Source organism: Argopecten irradians, chromosome 3 (assembly GCF_041381155.1).
Source record: "Argopecten irradians isolate NY chromosome 3, Ai_NY, whole genome shotgun sequence".
NCBI lineage: Eukaryota > Metazoa > Mollusca > Bivalvia > Pectinida > Pectinidae > Argopecten > Argopecten irradians.
In genome coordinates this window covers 59,880,550-59,907,666 of record NC_091136.1, presented here as the reverse complement: position 1 = coordinate 59,907,666, position 27,117 = coordinate 59,880,550, and the positions used below count along the sequence as shown (strand labels likewise).

Below are 27,117 nucleotides of genomic sequence, written 5' to 3'. Positions count from 1 at the left end.
ATGTAAGTTCACCTGTCACATTGATCTGTCCGATGCATTGCATATCAGAAATAAGTAATATGTTAAAAGTGATCTCAAAATAGCCAAGTTATGATCAATACAACAGCCATGACGGCATATTCCATTGCCTTTTAATCATTTCATTGTTCGATCAAATTCAGGCACCTAGATCAAAGATTACAGATGTCTTCAAAGTCATCAGAACTTAACAAGACGGGCCCGCATCTAGTTTAATTTGGTATGTTATTTTTATTTGATTTATTTGCATTGTAAATTGAAATGTACGATTGCTTAGCTATCAAAATATATATGAAATTACGATGATAATAATAAAGTTATATTGAATATAATTTTCGTTTCTACCAACGGAATAGTTTGACTAGTTATTAAAACTATAATTTTAATCCTATTGCGCATGTAAACATTTCATAAGTAACGTATATATCACAGATATTAGATAGAGTATTTCTAACAAATAGTACACTAGGGATCGTATGTAAACGCTTCATGTTAAGAATCAAATAAAACCTGTACCCAAAAACACAGGGATCGGTGATATATTGAGACAGTTGATTGTAATATATCACATCAGTAAAAACCATGTAAATTAAAGAAAATGTAAACTTATAAAGAAATCTAAGAAAAGGGTTAGTAACAAGGAAAAAAATATTCCAAAATAATTATTCTTTATATTAATGTGGGAGATATTTTAACAATAAATAAATGTATAGTCTAAAAATAAATTAACAGTGTTTACCAGTATCTACAGTATTTATTGTGGACGTATTGAAACTTGCAGATTTGTAAAAGTTTGTGTGAGCAAAAATAAGTATAATCAATATTCAATATGCTTACTAGCGGTTTTTAGTATATTCTATAAAACCTATGGATGGTTTTTATTTTAGAAAACCAATAGAGTAACTGTTTATTTCGAAAACGTAGTCTTACCGTAATGCCAGTACTTATCGCGAATAAAACATTTGGGATTCTCATTTTTAAAATCCAACAAAATTCAATATAAGTGTATTCTTATCTTACTGTTCAAGGGAACAAATTGTCATGATTAACAAAAATACAAACATCTTCACTGAAATACATGGCTATATGGTTTAATATTCGCCTACGTCTTCACCCTTTACTATCAGATTATCACACAAGTTTTACTTGTACGTTTACCTTGGTTTTCTACATGGTCTGACGAGGACGTGTTTTTGGCTTCTTTACGTTCTTGTGTAGAAAGGACAGGAGCTGACACAGTTCGAGAATCATCTGCCTTAGTTTGAGGTTTGGAAACAGTGGGGGAATCTTCATGAGCAGTTTTAGAGGTATCTGGGGAATTGCATTTGTCCTGTTCCGTGTTTGGCTGTGTAGTAGAGCTGTTCTCGGCTGATGGGATAGGTGCCAACTTCGCCCTTCCCATCAGTGTAGGAGATGTACCGTGTACATCGGCCAACTTCTCGGTCCTCTTGTTTGAATGGTCTACAACTGATGTCTCCTGAAAAACGACATCCTCATCATCTATAGATTTTCGACTTTTCCGTTTTTCCCTCTTTGGTTTATCTTCCTTTTCCTTCCGTGGAGAACCTTGGTCTTCTTGGGGAACTTGTAAGGTAGATACGTCTTCTTCTGAAGGAAATTTATTAATCGTTTTAGATGACTCTGAGACGTTTTCCTCCTTATGCGATGAATCTTGTACATCTTCTGTGTCTTTCCTTTTCGATTTCCTACTCGATTTCTTTTTCCGTCGAGGTGATTCCTTCGTTCCATGAGAGGCTTGTATCACATCTCCATCTTCCTTGCCAGGCAATACATCTGTAGAATGTTTGATGTGCTCTTCCTCTTTTTGAACTTCTTGTATTGCCTGTTTCAGGGCAGTCTGGTCTAGCTGAGAGGCTTTCTGTGATAATGTCATCTGCGTCTGTCTTTCTACCTCAGCCATATCATCCGCTACAAAAGGATATAATAATGATAAGTCTCCATCAAACAAGTCAGAAAAAAAAAACAAAAAACAAAAACTCTGGTATTTGTCTCATAATGTAATTTCAATCATGATCATGTACACCATATGAACATCAAAAGTATCACCAGAAGTAGGTGCATTTTACTAAAAAAATATAAAAGATGAGAATTACCTGATGTGTTGAAAGTTCTTTTCACTAAAACGGTGGGTTTGAAGGTGAAAGGCATATCCAGTGGGAATTTGAGAGCTTCAATCATGGCCTCGACCCAGACTTGGTTGGTAGACTTCTGTTTTGTCTCAGTCAAGTTTTCATTCAGAACCGTCACCTTCAGTTTGGCTATGTGTTCCTCACATAACCAGATAGCCTTTCCACTCGGCAGACGACACCTTCACAGAAACAGCACATTGGAATAATACATAAAAAGATGTAAAGATTTACTTCTAAAGTCACAAGTGCCACAATTATTTCAAGTTAGCATGCTCCAAAGTCATCTACCTGAAACAGGTACGAGACCTACCTTTTAAGTTGTCCTTTTTCTAGCTGTGTATCAAGGTCATAAACCTTCTGACGCATCTGTTGATAACTCGACTCAAATGTGTGAGTACTTTTCACAGTCAACTGTTAAAAAAAGATAGCATAGAATAGTAACTTACTGTAGTTAAATTCTCATCATTTAAACTTTCTTTTCAAATATCTATATACATAAATGAAATTAAACCACCACCCAACTTCTATTTGCAACAGGAGCGAGACGGGCCCAGTTTGTATAGCAACAAACTACACCAGGCTCCCTACCTGTGTGTGTAGCAACCCAGCCAGGTTCCATGGGTTTGCGCTTGAATTTTGTTGTTGAAGGAAACTATAGACAGAGACGTACAACATGCGATAATATTTATTGACAGGAATGCATTTGACAAGGAGATTGATGTAGCAGGTTTTAATTGTAAACAGTGATACAGTCGCCTTATAGCTTCGCGCTAGGGGAAACTTCCCTTTAGCTCTGTCAGTAGAGTGGCGGACCAGTAAGTCCATGGTAAGGAGTTTGACTCCGGCTGGTGGCACACTACTCTCGACCTGTTACATATCTATATACCTACCTCCTGTATATACTTGAGGTACTGTTGCCCGTCCACATCTGAGAAGAGGTTGAGGATAAAGTCTGGACTATGTCTCATCACCAGGGTTACATGAGCAAGGTAGGATGCATAATCCTCGATCTCCAGTCCAATAAAGTCTTTCCCTAGTGACAGAGGCTTGCCTACAGAGTGCCAACCCTACGTAAAACAATACATATAGTTACATATCCACAAACGAGGTGTAAACAAAGTTACTATGATTACTTGTACACATTCAGATGTGGTTTACACCTAATAACTATACGTTCCTGCACACAAAAAACAAAGTGTACATTACCAACTACAATTACCTGTACACATACAAACAATGTGTACACTATTAACTATAATTACCATTGCATAAACAAACATGGTGTACACTAGTAACTATAATTACCTGTACACATACAAACATGGTGTACACTAGTAACTATAATTACCTGTACACATACAAACATGGTGTACACTAGTAACTATAATTACCTGTACACATACAAACATGGTGTACACTAGTAACTATAATTACCTGTACACATACAAACATGGTGTACACTAGTAACTATAATTACATGTACACATACAAGCATGGTGTACACTAGTAACTATAATTACCTGTACACATACAAACATGGTGTACACTAGTAACTATAATTACCTGTACACATACAAACATGGTGTACACTAGTAACTATAATTACCTGTACACATACAAACATGGTGTACACTAGTTACTATAATTACCTGTACACATACAAACATGGAGTACACTAGTAACTATAATTACCTGTACACATACAAGCATGGTGTACACTAGTAACTATAATTACCTGTACACATACAAACATGGTGTACACTAGTAACTATAATTACCTGTACACATACAAACATGGTGTACACTAGTAACTATAATTACCTGTACACATACAAACATGGTGTACACTAGTAACTATAATTACCTGTACACATACAAACATGGTGTACACTAGTAACTATAATTACCTGTACACATACAAACATGGTGTACACTAGTAACTATAATTACCTGTACACATACAAACATGGTGTACACTAGTAACTATAATTACCTGTACACATACAAACATGGTGTACACTAGTAACTATAATTACCTGTACACATACAAACATGGTGTACACTAGTAACTATAATTACCTGTACACATACAAACATGGTGTACACTAGTAACTATAATTACCTGTACACATACAAACATGGTGTACACTAGTAACTATAATTACCTGTACACATACAAACATGGTGTACACTAGTAACTATAATTACCTGTACACATACAAACATGGTGTACAATAGTAACTATAATTACCTGTACACATACAAACATGGTGTACACTAGTTACTATAATTACCTGTACACATACAAACATGGTGTACACTAGTAACTATAATTACCTGTACATATACAAACATGGTGTTCACTAGTAACTATAATTACCTGTACACATACAAACATGGTGAACAATAGTTACTATAATTACCTGTATACATACAAACAAAGTTTGTACTAGTAACTGTAATTACCTGTATACATACAAACAAAGTTTGTACTAGTAGTAACTATAATTACCTGTACACATACAAACATGGTGTACATTAGTAACTATAATTACCTGTACACATACAAACATGGTGTACACTAGTAACTATAATTACCTGTACACATAAAAACAAGGTGTACACTAGTAACTATAATTACCTGTACACATACAAACAAGTGTACACTAGTAACTATAATTACCTGTACACATACAAACAAGGTGTACACTAGTAACTATAATTACCTGTACACATACAAACATGGTGTACACTAGTAACTATAATTACCTGTACACATACAAACAAGTGTACACTAGTAACTATAATTACCTGTACACATACAAACATGGTGTACACTAGTAACTATAATTACCTGTACACATACAAACATGGTGTACACTAGTAACTATAATTACCTGTACACATACAAACAATGGTGTACACTAGTAACTATAATTACCTGTACACATACAAACATGGTGTACACTAGTAACTATAATTACCTGTACACATACAAACATGGTGTACACTAGTAACTATAATTACCTGTACACATACAAACATGGTGTACACTAGTAACTATAATTACCTGTACACATACAAACATGGTGTACACTAGTAACTATAATTACCTGTACACATACAAACAAAGGTGTACACTAGTAACTATAATTACCTGTACACATACAAACATGGTGTACACTAGTAACTATAATTACCTGTACACATACAAACATGGTGTACACTAGTAACTATAATTACCTGTACACATACAAACATGGTGTACACTAGTAACTATAATTACCTGTACACATACAAACATGGTGTACACTAGTAACTATAATTACCTGTACACATACAAACATGGTGTACACTAGTAACTATAATTACCTGTACACATACAAACATGGTGTACACTAGTAACTATAATTACCTGTACACATACAAACATGGTGTACACTAGTAACTATAATTACCTGTACACATACAAACATGGTGTACATAGTACACTAGTAACTATAATTACCTGTAACACAAATTAAAAAACATGGTGTACACTAGTAACTATAATTACCTGTACACATACAAACATGGTGTACACTAGTAACTATAATTACCTGTACACATACAAACATGGTGTACACTAGTAACTATAATTACCTGTACACATACAAACATGGTGTACACTAGTAACTATAATTACCTGTACACATACAAACATGGTGTACACTAGTAACTATAATTACCTGTACACATACAAACAAAGTGTACACTAGTAACTATAATTACCTGTACACATACAAACATGGTGTACACTAGTAACTATAATTACCTGTACACATACAAACAAAGTGTACACTAGTAACTATAATTACCTGTACACATACAAACATGGTGTACACTAGTAACTATAATTACCTGTACACATACAAACATGGTGTACACTAGTAACTATAATTACCTGTACACATACAAACATGTGTACACTAGTAACTATAATTACCTGTACACATACAAACATGGTTAACAATAGTTACTATAATTACCTGTACACATACAAACATGGTGTACACTAGTAACTATAATTACCTGTACACATACAAACATGGTGTACACTAGTAACTATAATTACCTGTACACATACAAACAAAGGTGTACACTAGTAACTATAATTACCTGTACACATACAAACATGGTGTACACTAGTAACTATAATTACCTGTACACATACAAACAAAGGTGTACACTAGTAACTATAATTACCTGTACACATACAAACATGGTGTACACTAGTAACTATAATTACCTGTACACATACAAACAAGGTGTACACTAGTAACTATAATTACCTGTACACATACAAACATGGTGTACACTAGTAACTATAATTACCTGTATACATACAAACAAAGTTTGTACTAGTAACTGTAATTACCTGTATACATACAAACAAAGTTTGTACTAGTAACTGTAATTACCTGTATACATACAAACATGGTGTACATTAGTAACTATAATTGCCTGTACACATACAAACATGGTGTACACTTAGTAACTATAATTACCTGTACACATACAAACATGGTGTACAATAGTAACTATAATTACCTGTACACATACAAACATGGTGTACACTAGTAACTATAATTACCTGTACACATACAAACATGGTGTACACTAGTAACTATAATTACCTGTACACATACAAACAAAGTGTACACTAGTAACTATAATTACCTGTACACATACAAACAAAGTGTACACTAGTAACTATAATTACCTGTACACATACAAACAAAGTGTACACTAGTAACTATAATTACCTGTACACATACAAACATGGTGTACACTAGTAACTATAATTACCTGTACACATACAAACATGGTGTACACTAGTAACTATAATTACCTGTACACATACAAACATGGTGTACACTAGTAACTATAATTACCTGTACACATACAAACATGGTGAACAATAGTTACTATAATTACCTGTACACATACAAACATGATGTACACTAGTAACTATAATTACCTGTACACATACAAACATGGTGTACACTAGTAACTATAATTACCTGTACACATACAAACATGGTGTACACTAGTAACTATAATTACCTGTACACATACAAAGTTTGTACTAGTAACTATAATTACCTGTACACATACAAACATGGTGTACAATAGTAACTATAATTACCTGTACACATACAAACAAAGTGTACACTAGTAACTATAATTACCTGTACACATACAAACAAAGTGTACACTAGTAACTATAATTACCTGTACACATACAAACATGGTGTAACAATAGTTACTATAATTACCTGTATACATACAAACAAAGTTTGTACTAGTAACTGTAATTACCTGTACACATACAAACATGGTGTACACTAGTAACTATAATTACCTGTACACATACAAACATGGTGTACACTAGTAACTATAATTACCTGTACACATACAAACAAAGTGTACACTAGTAACTATAATTACCTGTACACATACAAACATGGTGTACACTAGTAACTATAATTACCTGTACACATACAAACATGGTGTACAATAGTAACTATAATTACCTGTACACATACAAACATGGTGTACACTAGTAACTATAATTACCTGTACACATACAAACATGGTGTACAATAGTAACTATAATTACCTGTACACATACAAACAAAGTGTACACTAGTAACTATAATTACCTGTACACATACAAACATGGTGTACACTAGTAACTATAATTACCTGTACACATACAAACATGGTGTACACTAGTAACTATAATTACCTGTACACATAAAAACATGGTGTACAATAGTAACTATAATTACCTGTACACATACAAACATGGTGTACACTAGTAACTATAATTACCTGTACACATACAAACATGGTGTACACTAGTAACTATAATTACCTGTACACATACAAACATGGTGTACACTAGTAACTATAATTACCTGTACACATACAAACATGGTGTACACTAGTAACTATAATTACCTGTACACATACAAACAAAGTGTACACTAGTAACTATAATTACCTGTACACATACAAACAAAGTGTACACTAGTAACTATAATTACCTGTACACATACAAACAAAGTGTACACTAGTAACTATAATTACCTGTACACATACAAACATGGTGTACACTAGTAACTATAATTACCTGTACACATACAAACAAAGTGTACAATAGTAACTATAATTACCTGTACACATACAAACAAAGTGTACATAGTAACTATAATTACCTGTAAACATACAAACAAAGTGTACTAGTAACTATAATTACCTGTACACATACAAACATGGTGTACACTAGTAACTATAATTACCTGTACACATACAAACAAGTGTACACTAGTAACTATAATTACCTGTACACATACAAACAAAGTGTACACTAGTAACTATAATTACCTGTACACATACAAACAAAGTTTGTACTAGTAACTATAATTACCTGTACACATACAAAGTTTGTACTAGTAACTATAATTACCTGCACACATAAAACATGGTGTACAATAGTAACTATAATTACCTGTACACATACAAACAAAGTGTACACTAGTAACTATAATTACCTGTACACATACAAACATGGTGTACACTAGTAACTATAATTACCTGTATACATACAAACAAAGTTTGTACTAGTAACTGTAATTACCTGTACACATACAAACATGGTGTACATTAGTAACTATAATTACCTGTACACATACAAACAAAGTGTACACTAGTAACTATAATTACCTGTACACATACAAACATGGTGTACACTAGTAACTATAATTACCTGTACACATACAAACATGGTGTACACTAGTAACTATAATTACCTGTACACATACAAACAAAGTGTACACTAGTAACTATAATTACCTGTACACATACAAACAAAGTTTGTACTAGTAACTATAATTACCTGTACACATACAAACATGGTGTACAATAGTAACTATAATTACCTGCAAACATACAAACAAAGTGTAATCTAGTAACTATTATTACCTGTACACATAAAAACATGGTGTACATTAGTAACTATAATTACCTGTACACATACAAACAAAGTGTACACTAGTAACTATAATTACCTGTACACATACAAACAAAGGTGTACTAGTAACTATAATTACCTGTACACATACAAACATGGTGTACACTAGTAACTATAATTACCTGTACACATACAAACAAAGTTTGTACTAGTAACTATAATTACCTGTACACATACAAACATGGTGTACACTAGTAACTATAATTACCTGTACACATACAAACAAAGTGTACACTAGTAACTATAATTACCTGTACACATACAAACATGGTGTACACTAGTAACTATAATTACCTGTACACATACAAACATGGTGTACACTAGTAACTATAATTACCTGTACACATACAAACAAAGTGTACACTAGTAACTATAATTACCTGTACACATACAAACATGGTGTACACTAGTAACTATAATTACCTGTACACATACAAACATGGTGTACACTAGTAACTATAATTACCTGTACACATACAAACAAAGTTTGTACTAGTAACTATAATTACCTGAACACATACAAACATGGTGTACACTAGTAACTATAATTACCTGTACACATACAAACAAAGTTTGTACTAGTAACTATAATTACCATTGTATATACAAACATGGTGTACACTAGTAACTATAATTACCTGTACACATACAAACATGGTGTACACTAGTAACTATAATTACCTGTACACATACAAACATGGTGTACACTAGTAACTATAATTACCTGTACACATAAAAACATGGTGTACACTAGTAACTATAATTACCTGTACACATACAAACATGGTGTACACTAGTAACTATAATTACCTGTACACATAAAAACACGGTGTACAATAGTAACTATAATTACCTGTACACATACAAACATGGTGTACACTAGTAACTATAATTACCTGTACACATACAAACAAAGTGTACACTAGTAACTATAATTACCTGTACACATACAAACAAAGTTTGTACTAGTAACTATAATTACCTGTACACATACAAAGTTTGTACTAGTAACTATAATTACCTGCACACATAAAACATGGTGTACAATAGTAACTATAATTACCTGCAAACATACAAACAAAGTGTAATCTAGTAACTATTATTACCTGTACACATTAAAAACATGGTGTACACTAGTAACTATAATTACCTGTACACATTCAAACAAAGTTTGTACTAGTAACTATTATTACCTGTACACATACAAACATGGTGTACACTAGTAACTATAATTACCTGTACACATACAAACAAAGTTTGTACTAGTAACTATAATTACCTGTACACATACAAACATGGTGTACACTAGTAACTATAATTACCTGTACACATACAAAGTTTGTACTAGTAACTATAATTACCTGTACACATACAAACATGGTGTACACTAGTAACTATAATTACCTGTACACATACAAAGTTTGTACTAGTAACTATAATTACCTGTACACATACAAACATGGTGTACACTAGTAACTATAATTACCTGTACACATACAAAGTTTGTACTAGTAACTATAATTACCTGTACACATACAAAGTTTGTACTAGTAACTATAATTACCTGTACACATACAAACATGGTGTACACTAGTAACTATAATTACCTGTACACATACAAAGTTTGTACTAGTAACTATAATTACCTGTACACATACAAAGTTTGTACTAGTAACTATAATTACCTGTACACATACAAAGTGTACACTAGTAACTATAATTACCTGTACACATACAAACATGGTGTACACTAGTAACTATAATTACCTGTACACATACAAAGTTTGTACTAGTAACTATAATTACCTGTACACATACAAAGTGTACACTAGTAACTATAATTACCTGTACACATACAAAGTTTGTACTAGTAACTATAATTACCTATACACATACAAAATGTACACTAGTAACTATAATTACCTGTACACATACAAACAAAGTTTGTACTAGTAACTATAATAACCTATACACATACAAACATGGTGTACACTAGTAACTCTGATTACCTGTACATAACCTTATAAGGTTTAGATACAGCAGTTATAATGATTACCTCTACTAATTCAAACAATGTGCATCTATGTTCATTTATCATACCAATTGCATCAGTAATGTAGTCAATATGTGAAATGCAACAATTTAATGGTATAATAATAGGTTTGAAAAAATTGAGGGAATTGAGGGTCAAAACCATAGTCCTTTGATCATGACAAAAAAGTATATTGAAGAAAGCTAGAGTTACATGTGGAAATAATTCAAGGAATAAAGCTCCCTCACCAAGCTTGTCCAAGTACTGGGTTATTTACCTGTTCACATTCACATAAAGTGTACAAACAGTAATTTCTTGATTTAAAGTTGTCTTCATTTGGCAAAACTTTCTTTGTATCTACAAAAGTAATTAATTTTATTGATCAATATATATAAATTCAATAGCAATTTCATCACAATAAAATAGAAACACTTGTCACAATTGAGCTGACATCTGAACATAGATATAGGTAATTAAAAATTAAAAATCCAATATATATACAATGTCAAGTTAAAGGGCAGATGTGACAGCCATGTGAAATTTAACATCAAACATTTTCCATGTAATTATCAGACTGTTGTCTCAATAATCACAGCCTCGGGCGTTTTGTTTTTACCCACCGTTATGTAACATGAACACTTGGTATGCAGTAAGATGATTTGCAGCATTATACCTTACTGTCTATTCTGATTAAACAGCTACATGTAACTCATACTATCAGCTATTCAGAATGTTTCAATATGAACAAATAACAAGGGTGCAATGGGCCTGAATCACCACCTGCTACTTGGTAATCAGGGTGCAAACTATAGACATAAGAGAGCCAATAAGATGTTTCTATATATGATCCAAGTAAATTTGAATTTTAACAAACTTAGTTACACTTCATTGCAACATGCTACATGCCTAATAATATCTCTATGCATTTTAGTTATTGACAAGAAGTCATTAAAAGATTTTGAACAAATTTTGTATTATTTCACCCTAGCAGTCTCAGGCCCAATATCACATCTCTTTAACAAGATGTCATTTAAATATTTTAGCCTATTAGATCCCAGTGTTGTCCTTGAATGAAGGTCAATGTTATTTATTTAAACAAACTTCGCAGTCCCTTCTTCAAGCATACCGGTTATACAGGCTCAATATCAGGTCTTAAGGTCTAAGATGTTTAAAAGGTAAAATTGAAGATAGCCAGATGGACAGACAACGGACACCACGCCACAGCATAAACTCACACGCTCTTCAAGCAGGTAAGTTAAGTAAAGAGGGATCTTTTCTCTGTTTTTCACAATTTTACTACATAATACTACATATGAAATTTGAAAAAAAATCCTTTCAGTATTTTCTGACATACATACCAAACTTCAAATATAACAAGAGGCCCAGAGGGCCTGTATCGCTCACCTGTTTTTTTTTTAGTAATTATCACAAGACTCTGACAATTAGAAAAATAAGCAAAATTGACTCCCAAAGTTTAATTTTTAATCACTACCATACAATGATGCTATTGATATTATACAAATATGCTATCCAATACATTTGTTCAGAGACAAAGTAATTTATATGAAAATATTAGCCTAATTGACCTTTTTGACCCCGCATCTATTGCTGTCTAAGGCCCAGGGGTCAGCCCTATCATTTTTACAATTTCAAATCCCAACCCTATAAGGATGCTACCATTGCATTATGAGTGCTCTTCCATGCTTAGTTGCAGAGAAGAAGTCGTTTATATAGAAATAGCTAAATTGACCCCTTTTGACCCCACCCTTCAGGCCCCCATGGGGGTTAGCCTCATCATTTGCAAACTTTTGAATCAAAACCCTATAAGGATGTAACCATTGCATTATGAGTGTAATCCCATGCTAAGTTGCAGAGAAAAAGTCATTCATATGGAAATTGACCATTTTTGACCCCGCCCCTCAGGCCTCGGGGGGGTCAGCCCTATCATTCGGGGTCAGTCCTATCATTAGTACAATTTGGAATCCCCACCATATAAGGATGCTACCATTGCATTATGGGTGCTATACCATGCTTAGTTGCAGAGAGTGTCATTTATATGGAAATAGCCCAATTGACTCCTTTTGACCCCTCCCCTCAGGCCCCCGGGGGGTCAGCCCTATCATTTGCACAATTTTGAATCCCCACCCTATAAGGATGCTACCATTGCATTATGGATGCTATCCCATGCTTGGTTTCAGAGAAGAAGTCGTTTATTTGGAAATAGCCAAATTGACCCCTTTTGGCCCCACCTTCAGGCCCCTGGGGGGTCAGCCCCATCATTTGTACAATTTATAGTTAGTAGCCCATAAGGATGCTATCAGTCAAATTTTGTTGAAATCCGACCATCAGTTATGGAGAAGAAGTCGATTGTTGACGGACGACGGACGACGGACGCCGGACGCTGCGGTATCCCATAAGCTCACCTCGGTCCTTCGGACCAGGTGAGCTTAAAATCCAAGATGGCTACTTGTCAACCATCTTGTTGACTGATCTGTCAGAAAATGCAATATGCACAACAAGAACCCTAGGGGAACCTGCACATGAAATTTGAGACAGATCCCTTCAGTACTTTCTGAGAAATAGCAGTAACAAACTTCAATTATCAAAATCAAAGATGGTGGCCTGTTGGCCATCTTGTTGACCAGAGGAACCTTCATGTGATATTTGAGAGAGATCCTTTCAGTACTTTCTGAGAAATAGCGGTAACAAACTTTAACCTTGCGGCCATCTTGTTAACCAATCGTTCCCAAAATGCAATATGCACAACTAGGGCCCTAAGGAAACCTACATGGGAGATTTAAGAGAGATCCCTTTAGTACTTTCTGTGAAATAGCTGTAACAAACTTTAATTATCAAAATCTAAGATGGCTGCCTGGCGGCTTTTTGTCTCAGACTCAATAGAAAAACCATTATACCTTGTGTTTCAGACTCAATAGAGATAGACACACCATTATATCTTGTATATCAGACTCAATAGAGATAGACAGACCATTATATCTTGTATCTCAGACTCAATAGAGATAGACAGACCATTATATCTTGTATCTCAGACTCCAATGGAGATAGAAAGACCATTATAGACAGACCATTATATCTTGTATCTCAGACTCAATAGAGATAGACAGACCATTATATCTTGTATCTCAGACTCAATAGAGATAGACAGACCATTATATCTTGTATCTCAGACTCAATAGAGATAGAAAGACCATTATACCTTGTATCTCAGACTCAATAGAGATAGACAGACCATCATATCTTGTATCTCAGACTCAATAGAGATAGACAGACCATTATATCTTGTACCTCAGACTCAAAAGAGATAGACAGACCATTATATCTTGTATCTCAGACTCAATAGAGATAGACAGACCATTATATCTTGTATCTCAGACTCAATAGAGATAGACAGACCATTATATCTTGTATCTCAGACTCAAAGAAATAGACAGACCATTATATCTTGTATCTCAGACTCAATAGAGATAGAAAGACCATTATACCTTGTATCTCAGACTCAATAGAGATAGACAGACCATTATATCTTGTATCTCAGACTCAATAGAGATAGACAGACCATTATATCTTGTATCTCTGACTCAATAGAGATAGACAGACCATTATACCTTGTATCTCAGACTCAATAGAGATAGACAGACCATTATATCTTGTATCTCAGACTCAATAGAGATAGACAGACCATTATATCTTGTATCTCAGACTCAAAAGAGATAGACAGACCATTATATCTTGTATCTCAGACTCAATAGAGATAGACAGACCATTATATCTTGTATCTCAGACTCAATAGAGATAGAAAGACCATAATACCTTGTATCTCAGACTCAATAGAGATAGACAGACCATTATATCTTGTATCTCAGACTCAATAGAGATAGACAGACCATTATATCTTGTATCTCAGACTCAATAGAGATAGACAGACCATTATATCTTGTATCTCAGACTCAATAGAGATAGACAGACCATTATATCTTGTATCTCAGACTCAATAGAGATAGACAGACCATTATATCTTGTATCTCTGACTCAATAGAGATAGACAGACCATTATATCTTGTATCTCTGACTCAATAGAGATAGACAGACCATTATATCTTGTATCTCAGACTCAATAGAGATAGACAGACCATTATATCTTGTATCTCAGACTCAATAGAGATAGACAGACCATTATATCTTGTATCTCAGACTCAATAGAGATAGAAAGACCATTATATCTTGTATCTCAGACTCAATAGAGATAGACAGACCATTATATCTTGTATCTCTGACTCAATAGAGATAGACAGACCATTATATCTTGTATCTCAGACTCAATAGAGATAGACAGACCATTATATCTTGTATCTCAGACTCAATAGAGATAGACAGACCATTATATCTTGTATCTCTGACTCAATAGAGATAGACAAACCATTATATCTTGTATCTCTGACTCAATAGAAATAGACAGACCATTATATCTTGTATCTCAGACTCAATAGAGATAGACAGACCATTATATCTTGTATCTCTGACTCAATAGAGATAGACAGACCATTATATCTTGTATCTCAGACTCCATGGAGATAGAAAGACCATTATACCTTATATCTCAGACTCAATAGAGATAGACAGACCATTATATCTTGTATCGCAGACTCAATAGAGATAGACAGACCATTATATCTTGTATCTCTGACTCAATAGAGATAGACAGACCATTATATCTTGTATCTCAGACTCCATGGAGATAGAAAGACCATTATACCTTATATCTCAGACTCAATAGAGATAGACAGACAATTATATCTTGTATCTCAGACTCAATAGAGATAGACAGACCATTATATCTTGTATCTCTGACTCAATAGAGATAGACAGACCATTATATCTTGTATCTCAGACTCAATAGAGATAGACAGACCATTATATCTTGTATCTCAGACTCAATAGAGATAGACAGACCATTATATCTTGTGTTTCAGACTCAATAGACATAGACAGACATATATCTTGTATCTCAGACTCAATAGAATAGAAGACCATATTCTTGTTTCAGACTCAATAGACATATCTTGTTTCAGACTCAATAGACATAGACAGACCATATATCTTGTATCTCAGACTCAATAGAGATAGACAGACCATTATATCTTGTATCTCAGACTCAATAGAGATAGACAGACCATTATATCTTGTATCTCAGACTCAATAGAGATAGACAGACCATTATATCTTGTATCTCAGACTCAATAGAGATAGACAGACAATTATATCTTGTGTTCTCAGACTCAATAGACATAGACAGACCATCATATCTTGTATCTCAGACTCAATAGAGATAGACAGACCATTATATCTTGTATCTCAGACTCAATAGAGATAGACAGACCATTATATCTTGTATCTCAGACTCAATAGAGATAGACAGACCATTATATCTTGTATCTCAGACTCAATAGAGATAGACAGACCATTATATCTTGTATCTCAGACTCAATAGAGATAGACAGCAACCATTATATCTTGTATCTCAGACTCAATAGAGATAGACAGACCATTATATCTTGTATCTCAGACTCAATAGAGATAGACAGACCATCATATCTTGTATCTCAGACTCAATAGAGATAGACAGACCATTATATCTTGTATCTCAGACTCAATAGAGATAGACAGACCATTATATCTTGTGTTTCAGACTCAATAGACATAGACAGACCATTATATCTTGTATCTCAGACTCAATAGAGATAGACAGACCATTATATCTTGTATCTCAGACTCAATAGACATAGACAGACCATTATATCTTGTATCTCAGACTCAATAGAGATAGACAGACCATTATATCTTGTATCTCAGACTCAATAGAGATAGACAGACCATTATATCTTGTATCTCAGACTCAATAGAGATAGACAGACCATTATATCTTGTATCTCAGACTCAATAGAGATAGACAGACCATTATATCTTGTATCTCAGACTCAATAGAGATAGACAGACCATTATATCTTGTATCTCAGACTCAATAGAGATAGACAGACCATTATATCTTGTATCTCAGACTCAATAGAGATAGACAGACCATTATATCTTGTATCTCAGACTCAATAGAGATAGACAGACCATTATACCTTATATCTCAGACTCAATAGAGATAGACAGACCATTATATCTTGTATCTCAGACTCAATAGAGATAGACAGACCATTATATCTTGTATCTCAGACTCAATAGAGATAGACAGACCATCATATCTTGTATCTCAGACTCAATAGAGATAGACAGACCATTATATCTTGTATCTCAGACTCAATAGAGATAGACAGACCATCATATCTTGTATCTCAGACTCAATAGAGATAGACAGACCATCATATCTTGTATCTCAGACTCAATAGACATAGACAGACCGACCATTATATCTTCAAAATTTCACTACATATTACTACATATGAAATTTGAAAAAAAATCCTTTCAGTATTTTCTGAGATACATACCAAACTTCAAATATGAAAATCCAAAATGGCTACTTGTCAACCATCTTGTTGACTGATCTGTCAGAAAATGCAATATGCACAACAAGAACCCTAGGGGAACCTGCACATGAAATTTGAGACAGATCCCGTCAGTAATTTCTGAGAAATAGCAGTAACAAACTTCAATTATCAAAATCAAAGATGGTGGCCTGTTGGCCATCTTGTTGACCAATTAGTCCCAAAATGCAATATGCACAACTACGGTCCCAGAGGAATCTTCATGTGAAATTTGAGAGAGATCCTTTCAGTACTTTCTGAGAAATAGCGGTAACAAACTTTAACCTTGCGGCCATCTTGTTGACCAATCGTTCCCAAAATGCAATATACACAACTAGGGCCCTAAGGAAACCTACATGGGAGATTTTAGAGAGATCCCTTTAGTACTTTCTGGGAAATAGCTGTAACAAATTTTAATTATCAAAATCTAAGACGGCTGCCTGGCGGCTTTTTGTCTCAGACTCAATAGAAAAACCATTATACCTTGTGTTTCAGACTCAAGATAGAGTTAGATTCTCAGATTCTCAACTCAATAGAGATAAACAGACCATTATATCATCTCAGACTCAATAGAGATAGACACACCATTATATCTTGTATCTCAGACTCAAGAGAGATAGAAAGACCATTATTTCTCTCATATCAGGCTATGTTGTATAGAGTTTGCCCATGTAAGATAGCTATGTAAGATAAATCTATCTTACATGGCATTTCACGCGCGCGGATCAATTTGTGTTACATGGAGACAACTGTTGAAATATGCCATCTAGGCCTACCTGTTGCACAGGGGCACGTAAATGCTGTTAATATATATAATATTTTGATCATGCGTGCATCGTATCCTATTAGAATATGACGTACATGTATATCTACTACGCGTAATGATTAATGGATATGTTGCGTGCCCCTGTGTCACGTCATCCGGTTAGGCCTAAGTCCAAAAATGACCGACTATCATGTCCCGTACTGTAGCATGCATGTTTCTGTTAACTTACTGACAACACACAGAATCGCTAAATGATTATAGAACTCTGAATGATAGACACAAATTTATGATTTCAAATATGCTGTCGAACATGAAAACCACATATTATAGTTAACGTACGATAGCCTACCATCTGAGCGAGAACAGTCCTCCGCTTCGCTTCTAAACAAGAATCACGTTTAAATACGTACAATCCTGTATCACAACAAAGGTCGGACACTCGTATCGAAATCATGTTCGCTGGATCCCATATGAACAACTGTGAAAAATGTTGATACAACAAAACAAGCTCCAAAATCAAAACATTGTCTGATCATGGTGATCGAGAGCGACTCGGAGTAGCCTTGACCGCCAATATATGAATGGAATTCCGACGAAAGTCGTGACGTCAGGTATGACGCAGTGCTTTGACTGAAGTGACAAAACAGTGAAAATTACCGCTACGTTTCTTCAAAATGACAACAATGTTGTAGTTAGAACTGAAATACATGTGCCACACAAAATCAATCTTTTCTCTTTGATTGTTTTTTGTTTTGTACATTGGCGCTATATATTTCGCGGATGTACGCAAACGTGTACCATGTGATCGGGTACAGGAAAAAAAGTCGGTCAGGCCACGAAATATTTTTCAGAGAATTATACATTCACCCAGATAAGATACAACAAAAGGATCTTATTTTGTCCGCAAACTTTCAGTTTGCCAAAAACGGGTATGCTTTTCAAGGATATCTTATTGTTTTAGCATAAAATTATGTAATAAAAAATCGGAAAAAAAATGAAGTAAAATGATGGACCGGCAGGTATTTTAACGGAAATTTGGTAATGATATGAGAGAAAAAGACTCTTTCTTATGTACACATGGAGGATAGGGGATATTCCACCCTCGGGGTCAGAAAATGTGGTAAAACCCTCGGCAAGCCTCGGGTTTTACAACATTTTCTGACCCCTCGGGTGGAATACCCCTATCCTCCATGTGTACATATGAAAGAGTCTTATAATCTTGTATCTCAGACTCAATAGAGATAGAAAGACCATTATACCTTGTATCTCAGACTCAATAGAGATAGACAGACAATTATATCTTGTATCTCAGACTCAATAGAGATAGACAGACCATTATATCTTGTATCTCAGACTCAATGGAGATAGACAGACCATTATATCTTGTATCTCAGACTCAATAGAGATAGACAGACCATCATATCTTGTATCTCAGACTCAATGGAGATAGACAGACCATTATATCTTGTATCTCAGACTCAATAGAGATAGACAGACCATTATATCTTGTATCTCAGACTCAATAGAGATAGACAGACCATTATATCTTGTATCTCTGACTCAATAGAGATAGACAGACCATTATATCTTGTATCTCAGACTCAAACGAAATAGACAGACCATTATATCTTGTATCTCAGACTCAATAGAGATAGAAAGACCATTATATCTTGTATCTCAGACTCAATAGAGATAGACAGACCATTATATCTTGTATCTCAGACTCAATAGAGATAGACAGACCATTATATCTTGTATCTCAGACTCAATAGAGATAGACAGACCATTATATCTTGTATCTCGACTCAATAGAGATAGACAGACCATTATATCTTGTATCTCAGACTCAATAGAGATAGACAGACCATTATATCTTGTATCTCAGACTCAATAGAGATAGAAAGACCATTATACCTTGTATCTCAGACTCAATAGAGATAGACAGACCATTATATCTTGTATCTCTGACTCAATAGAGATAGACAGACCATTATACCTTGTATCTCAGACTCAATAGAGATAGACATACCATTATATCTTGTATCTGTCATTGGAAAGATGGATCTATTCTCTACATTTCAAACTTTGAATACATACACTACATATGAAACTTGAGAAAGATCACTTCAGTACTTTATGAGAAATAGCGGTAACAAACTTTAACTATCAAAATCCAAGATGGCAGCCTGTCATCCAATTTGTTCACAGATCTGTCCTAAAATGAAATATGCATAACTAGTCTCCTAGGGGAACCTGCATATGAAACTTGAGACAGAACCCTTCAGTATTTTCTGAGAAATAGTGGTAACAGGAATTGTTAACGGACGAAGGGACAAACGGACAGACAGACAGACCACAGACCACGAACAAGGCGATCTGATGATGGTGGGCTAACAAAGATAGACAGACTTTCATACCTTGGGTCACAGACAGACAGACAGATGTACAACCGGATTTCAGTATACCCCACTTAACTTTGTTTGGGGGGGGGAGGGGCATAATAAAGACAGATAGACCATGATACCTTGTGTGTCAGACTCTGCTAAGTCCACTACAAACAGTCGTGGGTAGTTAGGCATGTCCTGGCCTAAGGCGAAGTTTGATATCTGTCTCAGGAACTTCCTCTGGGCAAGCTCGTACATCTCCTAAAACCCAAGAAGTTTTAAAGCATAAGAAAAATGATGAAACATGAGGTCAAATTTTGACAGGACATCTCAAACACTCCCAATTTTTTTTAAAGAATATCTGATCATACCATTATATTTGGATATTGGGAAGAATTTAAGTTTCAATGTTTTGGAAGCCTGAACCTTTTTTATCTTGCCTTTTATACCCATTTCACATAAACAATGAAAGGTTGAACAAATGTTGCATATATTCATACCAGAGTTCAAGTCAGTACTGATTACCAGGTCAGTGTGGTGAATGTTGAGTTATCAGAGTTCTTGAAAAAGTTTGGTAAGGAAAAATACTTTGAATCAAAAACAGAGTTGTACAAGTTTGGGTAAACAAGGATCAACAGTAGTACAAAAACTGACAGATACATATAGGCCATTTAAACTTGTATTAACTTTCAAGCATAGAGAACAGGTCTTGTTTTGCCTGCCATAAGGATATGTTCTATTGTGAATGGACTAAGACCAGTAGTACCTTAAATGTTGTATTCGCCTTTTCACTGTCCTTCTTCTTTCGCTTCTCTGTCTGTTCAGCATGTTCAGGTAACATTACTGACTTAACCAGTGAGAGTAAATCCTGGTTAGCATTCGGGTTTGGTCGCTGGAAATCCACAACTGGGTAGGACATTGAGTTGAATCCAACCTGGAGCACAGTAAATGTAAACTCTACACATCCTTTAGCAAGACTGTTTTTAATTATTAGATGTACAGTATCTATCTTTAACAGATCCACCTTAAAAATTGTAAAAGTTCAACATCTCCATCAAATAAATTTATATCAAAATAAAAAAAATAACAAGAGATTCCAGATTGATCTATGTCTGACAAATGAAAGAGGGATCTTTTCTATGCTTTTCAAACTTAAACTTCTTTTGTCTGCTTTTCAAACTTAATAACTTCTTTTCTCTACTTTTCAAACTTTAAACTATCAAAATCCAAGATGGTTGACTGGCAGCCATCTTGTTTACCAATCGGTCCCAAAATGCAATATGTGCAACTAGGGCCTTAGGGGAACCAAATATGAAATTTGAGAGTGATCCTTTCAGTACTTTCTGAGAAATAGATGTAACAAACTTTAACTATCAAAATCAAAGATGGAGGCATGGTGGCCATCTTGTTAACTGATTAGTCCTAAAATGAAATATGCATAACAAGGGCCCTAGGGAAATTTAAATATGAAATTTGAGAATGATACCTTCAGTACTTTCTGATGAATAGCAGTAACAAACCTTAACTGTCAAAATCCAAGATGGCTGCTGATGACTGCCTAGCAGCCATCTTGTATACCAATCTCTCCCAAAAACAGCATGACACTCCTTGGGCCCAAGGGTAACCTACATGTGAAATTTGAGACAGATCCCTTCTGTACTTTCCGAGAAATAGTGGTAACATACATCAACTGCCAAATCCAAGATGGCTGTCTGGTTGCCAGTTGTTCTTTTGATCAGTCTCAAAATCAGCATGACACTCTGAGTGCCCTAAGAGAACCTACATATGAAATTTGAGACAGATCCTTTCTTAACTTTCTGAGAAATAGCGGTAACAAACATCAACTGCCAAAATCCAAGATGGTTGCCTGGCGGCCATATTCATTTCCGATCAGTCTCAAAATCTGCATGGCACTCCTAGGGCCCTAGGGGAACCTACATGTGAAATTTGAGACAGATCCCTTTGGTACTTTCTGAGATAAAACGGTAATAAGCATTGTTTACGGACGGACAGCGGACACGGATGAAAGGATAATTGAATAGCCCACCATCTGATGATGTTGGGCTAAAAATCTGGGCCAACATGACAAAATTTTGATAATTTCTTAGGTACAAGTACTCCATTCTTTACCAACTCGCAAACTTTAGAGAAGATGTAATCACAGGTTTTGCGGCAAACCAGAAATGAAAACTAATCATGTGATTAAGATCTTAGTAATCACTGTTTGAAAAACCAGGTTCTTATTCTGACAATGGAAAGAGGGGTCTTTTCCCTGCTTTTCAAACTTTTTCAAACACATGACATATAAAATTTGAGACAGATCGCTATAGTACTTTCTAAGAAATAGTGGTAACAAACTTCAACAATGAAATCTAAGATGGCGGCCGGTTGGCCATCTTGTTTACCGATCAGTCCCGAAAGGCATTATGCATCAGTCCTAAAAGGTACTATGCACAACTAGGGTACAAGGGGAACCTACACATAAAATTTGAGAAAGATCCCTTCAGTACTTTCTGAGAAATAGCCGTAACAAACTTTAACAATCAAAATCCAATATGGCCGTCGGTCGGCCATCTTGTTTACCGATCGGTCCCAATTAACAATATGCACAACTAGGGTCCTTGGGGAACCTTCATATGAAATTTGTAAACGATACCTTCAGTACTTTTTGAGAAATAGCGGTAACAAACTTTAACTATCAAAATCCAAGCCATCTTGTTGACCGATCGGTTCCAAAATGCAATATGCACAACTAGGGCCCTAGGGAAACCTATATATGAAATTTGAGAAAGATCCCTTCAATACTTTTTGAGTAATAGCGGTAACAAACTTTAACTGTCAAAATCCAAGATGGCCACCTGTCGGCCATCTTTGTTAACCGATCGGTCCCAAAATGTAATATGCACAACTAGGGTCCTAGGGGAACCTGTATATGAAATTTGAGAAAGATCCCTTCAGCACTTTTTGAGAAATAGCGGTAACAAACTTTAACTATCAAAATCCAAGATGGCCACCTGTCGGCCATCTTGTTGACCGATCGGTCCCAAAATGCAATATGCACAACAAGGGTGCTAGGGGAACCTACATATGAAATTTGAGAAAGATCCCTTCAGTACTTTCTGAGAAATAGCGGTAACAAACTTTAACTATGAAAATCCAAGATGGCCGCCTGTCGGCCATCTTGTTGACCGATCAGTCCCAAAATGCAATATGCACAACTAGGGCCCTAGGGGAACCTATATATGAAATTTGAGAAAGATCCCTGCAGTACTTTTTGAGAAATAGCGGTAACAAACTTTAACTATCAAAATCCAAGATGGCTGCCTGTCGGCCATCTTGTTGACCGATCAGTCCCAAAATGCAATATGCACAACTAGAGTCCTAGGGAAACCTGTACATAAAATTTGGGAAAGATCCCTTCAGCACTTTTTGAGAAATAGCGGTAACAAACTTTAACTATCAAAATCCAAGATGGCCGCCTGTCGGCCATCTTGTTGACTGATCGGTCCCAAAATGCAATATGCACAACTAGAGTCCTAGGGGAACCTACATATGAAATTTGAGAAAGATCCCTTCAGCACTTTCTGAGAATTAGCGGTAACAAGAATTGTTAACGGACGGACGGAAGGACGGACGGACGGAAGGACGGACGGACGGACGACGGACCACGGACGAAAGGCGATTTGAATAGCCCACCATCTGATGATGGTGGGCTGAAAAACCAGGTTCTTATTATAAAAACAGAGAACTCTGAACTCCAAAGAGAAAACAGAATGTTTGTGATACAGTGATATTTTTCTGAGGAGTATGATACCGCAGCCTACCTCCGATCGCTTCCACTCTGTGCCTGTTCCAACAATGGCTACAACGATTGGCAGTTCTAGCTGTACAGCAAACCTCATTTCCTTACAGCAGATTTTGGACTGAGCATACTGGTCAGAAACACAGGCCACGACTACGCGTGCCTCCGACAGACCCTGGGCGATCCTGTTCAATAGCTGATCATTCTATAAACAATATAACAATGTTATATATAGTTATCACTGGTGTATAATATTCCAGAGTGCTTCTTATCTAAACGTGGAGTACAGAGCCTTTTTCTTATTTCAATATGTATGCGGTGTGTTGCGTGTATGTTGTGCTGGGTGTGTGTTTTGGAAGACTGCGGTATATTCATGTTGTTTCTTAGTTTGAGAATTTAGATAAATAGAGTAAGGACAGATATAATATGGAAAGAAAGATAAAAGGTAGTCATGCAGGGAGAACAGATCAGAGCATCAGATCAGAACATCAGGACAGAGACAGATGGAAAGAGAGTTATAATTAATACCTCAGGTAGTGGTACACAGCAATGTCTATAACTGTATTAGATTTGTGTTCTCAACCATGTTCCTTGTTCAATTTTGACCAATTGCATGCTGTGGCAGCCATCTTGATTCCTGGTCTGCAAAAATTGCCCAAAAAAATGACCTCAGAATAGTTCACTAGTAACAGTATGATCTATAATTTAAAAAAAAAAAACAAAAAAATTAACTTGGAACTAAAACGGATCCCCGCAGGCCAGATAATAAAGGGAGATAACTCTTAATGAGTATAGAAAATTTGAAACAGTCACAAAATTTATTTTTTTTCTACTCATAATTATGGTATTTTTCACGTTAAAAAAATCAAAATCTGATTTAAACTACATATTGAAAACGATTCCAGGCAAATTGGACAAGTAGTTAAATTTCTATATTAAGCAATTCAATTTTATTTTGAACAATGAAAGGCTGTGGCAGCCATCTTTGATGCTGGTCGGAAAAAAAAGAAACTGGTCGACACATCTGCAGGTCACCAGTAATGACCTCACAAAATTTCATGGCGATTCGACCTTTATAGTTTTCCTGAAATGTCCGGACGAAGTCGCAGCAGAAAAAGAAGAAGCAGAAGGAGAACAACAAGAAGAATAAGAAACGAAGCAAACACAACAAGTTCCCCACTCCGTTGGTAGAACATATTAAACCTAGTAGAACTGGATTATACAGTCTCAGTGTCTTCCTCCCCAGTAACAATAACCACCTCTTCCACCTGTTACACAACAAAAGCTTCCAGTATCCTATAAAATTTTGATCCCCATAGAATACTTACCTGGATGAATATTTAATGCATAAAATATTGACCCCCCCCCCCCTATAAAATAATGATCCCCCCTTTATGCAGTATAATTATTGATATACTGCACCCTAAATATATACATTGTAGTCCTTAGAAGTATAATATCATCAGTACCTATGGGTTTGCTGTGGTAATACACAAGGTGTCACACTTACCTGTAAGTGTGGGGATTATCCCCTGGGGCTATATGATTACCTTTATGTGTATATACCTTTATGACTTTACACTGCCTATCTATGCATGCATGTATACCCCTGTTACCCCATGTACCATTATATAAATTAAAGATGACAAGTTAGGTGTATAGAATAATTATTAGTATGGTCATGCAACTTCTAATCCTTTTTTCTGTTAAATTATCAATGTTACAAATAAAGTTACTTATATCAATGTATCAAATATATATTAGATACAGTACATAAATGATGCAATATAAATGTATGATATCTGAGGGAGACATGTAATAAAATCATCACATCAAGACGATCGAGGAAAAGGAAAAAACATATACGAATTAATTATAGCTTTTAATTTGTTAGTCAGTGAAAGAAATAAATAAATGTAATTAACTCATGCATGTATTGAAGCATATCATACAGCTTATAACAACTAGATTTATTTAAAACTATACAATTTCAGATGATTTTACATATAACTAAATTATTTTTAATTAATTAGAATTAAGAAAAACATTTGAGTATAGCGTGGTCTTCAACATTTCAAAGTTGACGTGTGCATGCAGGTTTAAGATATCGAGGTTTCTACAATAGATATTGTATGCCTTGATTGTATATATAGAGTAGGTCAATATTTTATCGGTAGAGATATCGATATAGGAGATATAGATAAGGTAAGTCATTATTTTATGGGTAGAGATATAGGATATATAGATAGGGTGGGTCAATATTTTATTGGTGTTGATATAGGATATATAGATAGGGTGGGTCAATATTTTATTGGTATTGATATAGGATATTTAGATAG

At 35.0% G+C, this 27,117-nt stretch overlaps 1 protein-coding gene across 1 annotated transcript in view; it reads right to left on the bottom strand.

The window, feature by feature from the left end:
* The window catches only part of LOC138319769 (uncharacterized), a 54,633-nt gene continuing 27,516 nt past the window's right edge, over nucleotides 1-27,117 (bottom strand). Inside the window, 8 exon segments of the mRNA XM_069262903.1 lie at nucleotides 1-1,947; nucleotides 2,133-2,347; nucleotides 2,479-2,579; nucleotides 3,059-3,235; nucleotides 11,556-11,635; nucleotides 21,117-21,237; nucleotides 21,743-21,910; nucleotides 24,801-24,983. Of these exon segments, the coding sequence (XP_069119004.1) occupies nucleotides 1,142-1,947; nucleotides 2,133-2,347; nucleotides 2,479-2,579; nucleotides 3,059-3,235; nucleotides 11,556-11,635; nucleotides 21,117-21,237; nucleotides 21,743-21,910; nucleotides 24,801-24,983 (1,851 nt within the window). The 3' untranslated portion in view covers nucleotides 1-1,141.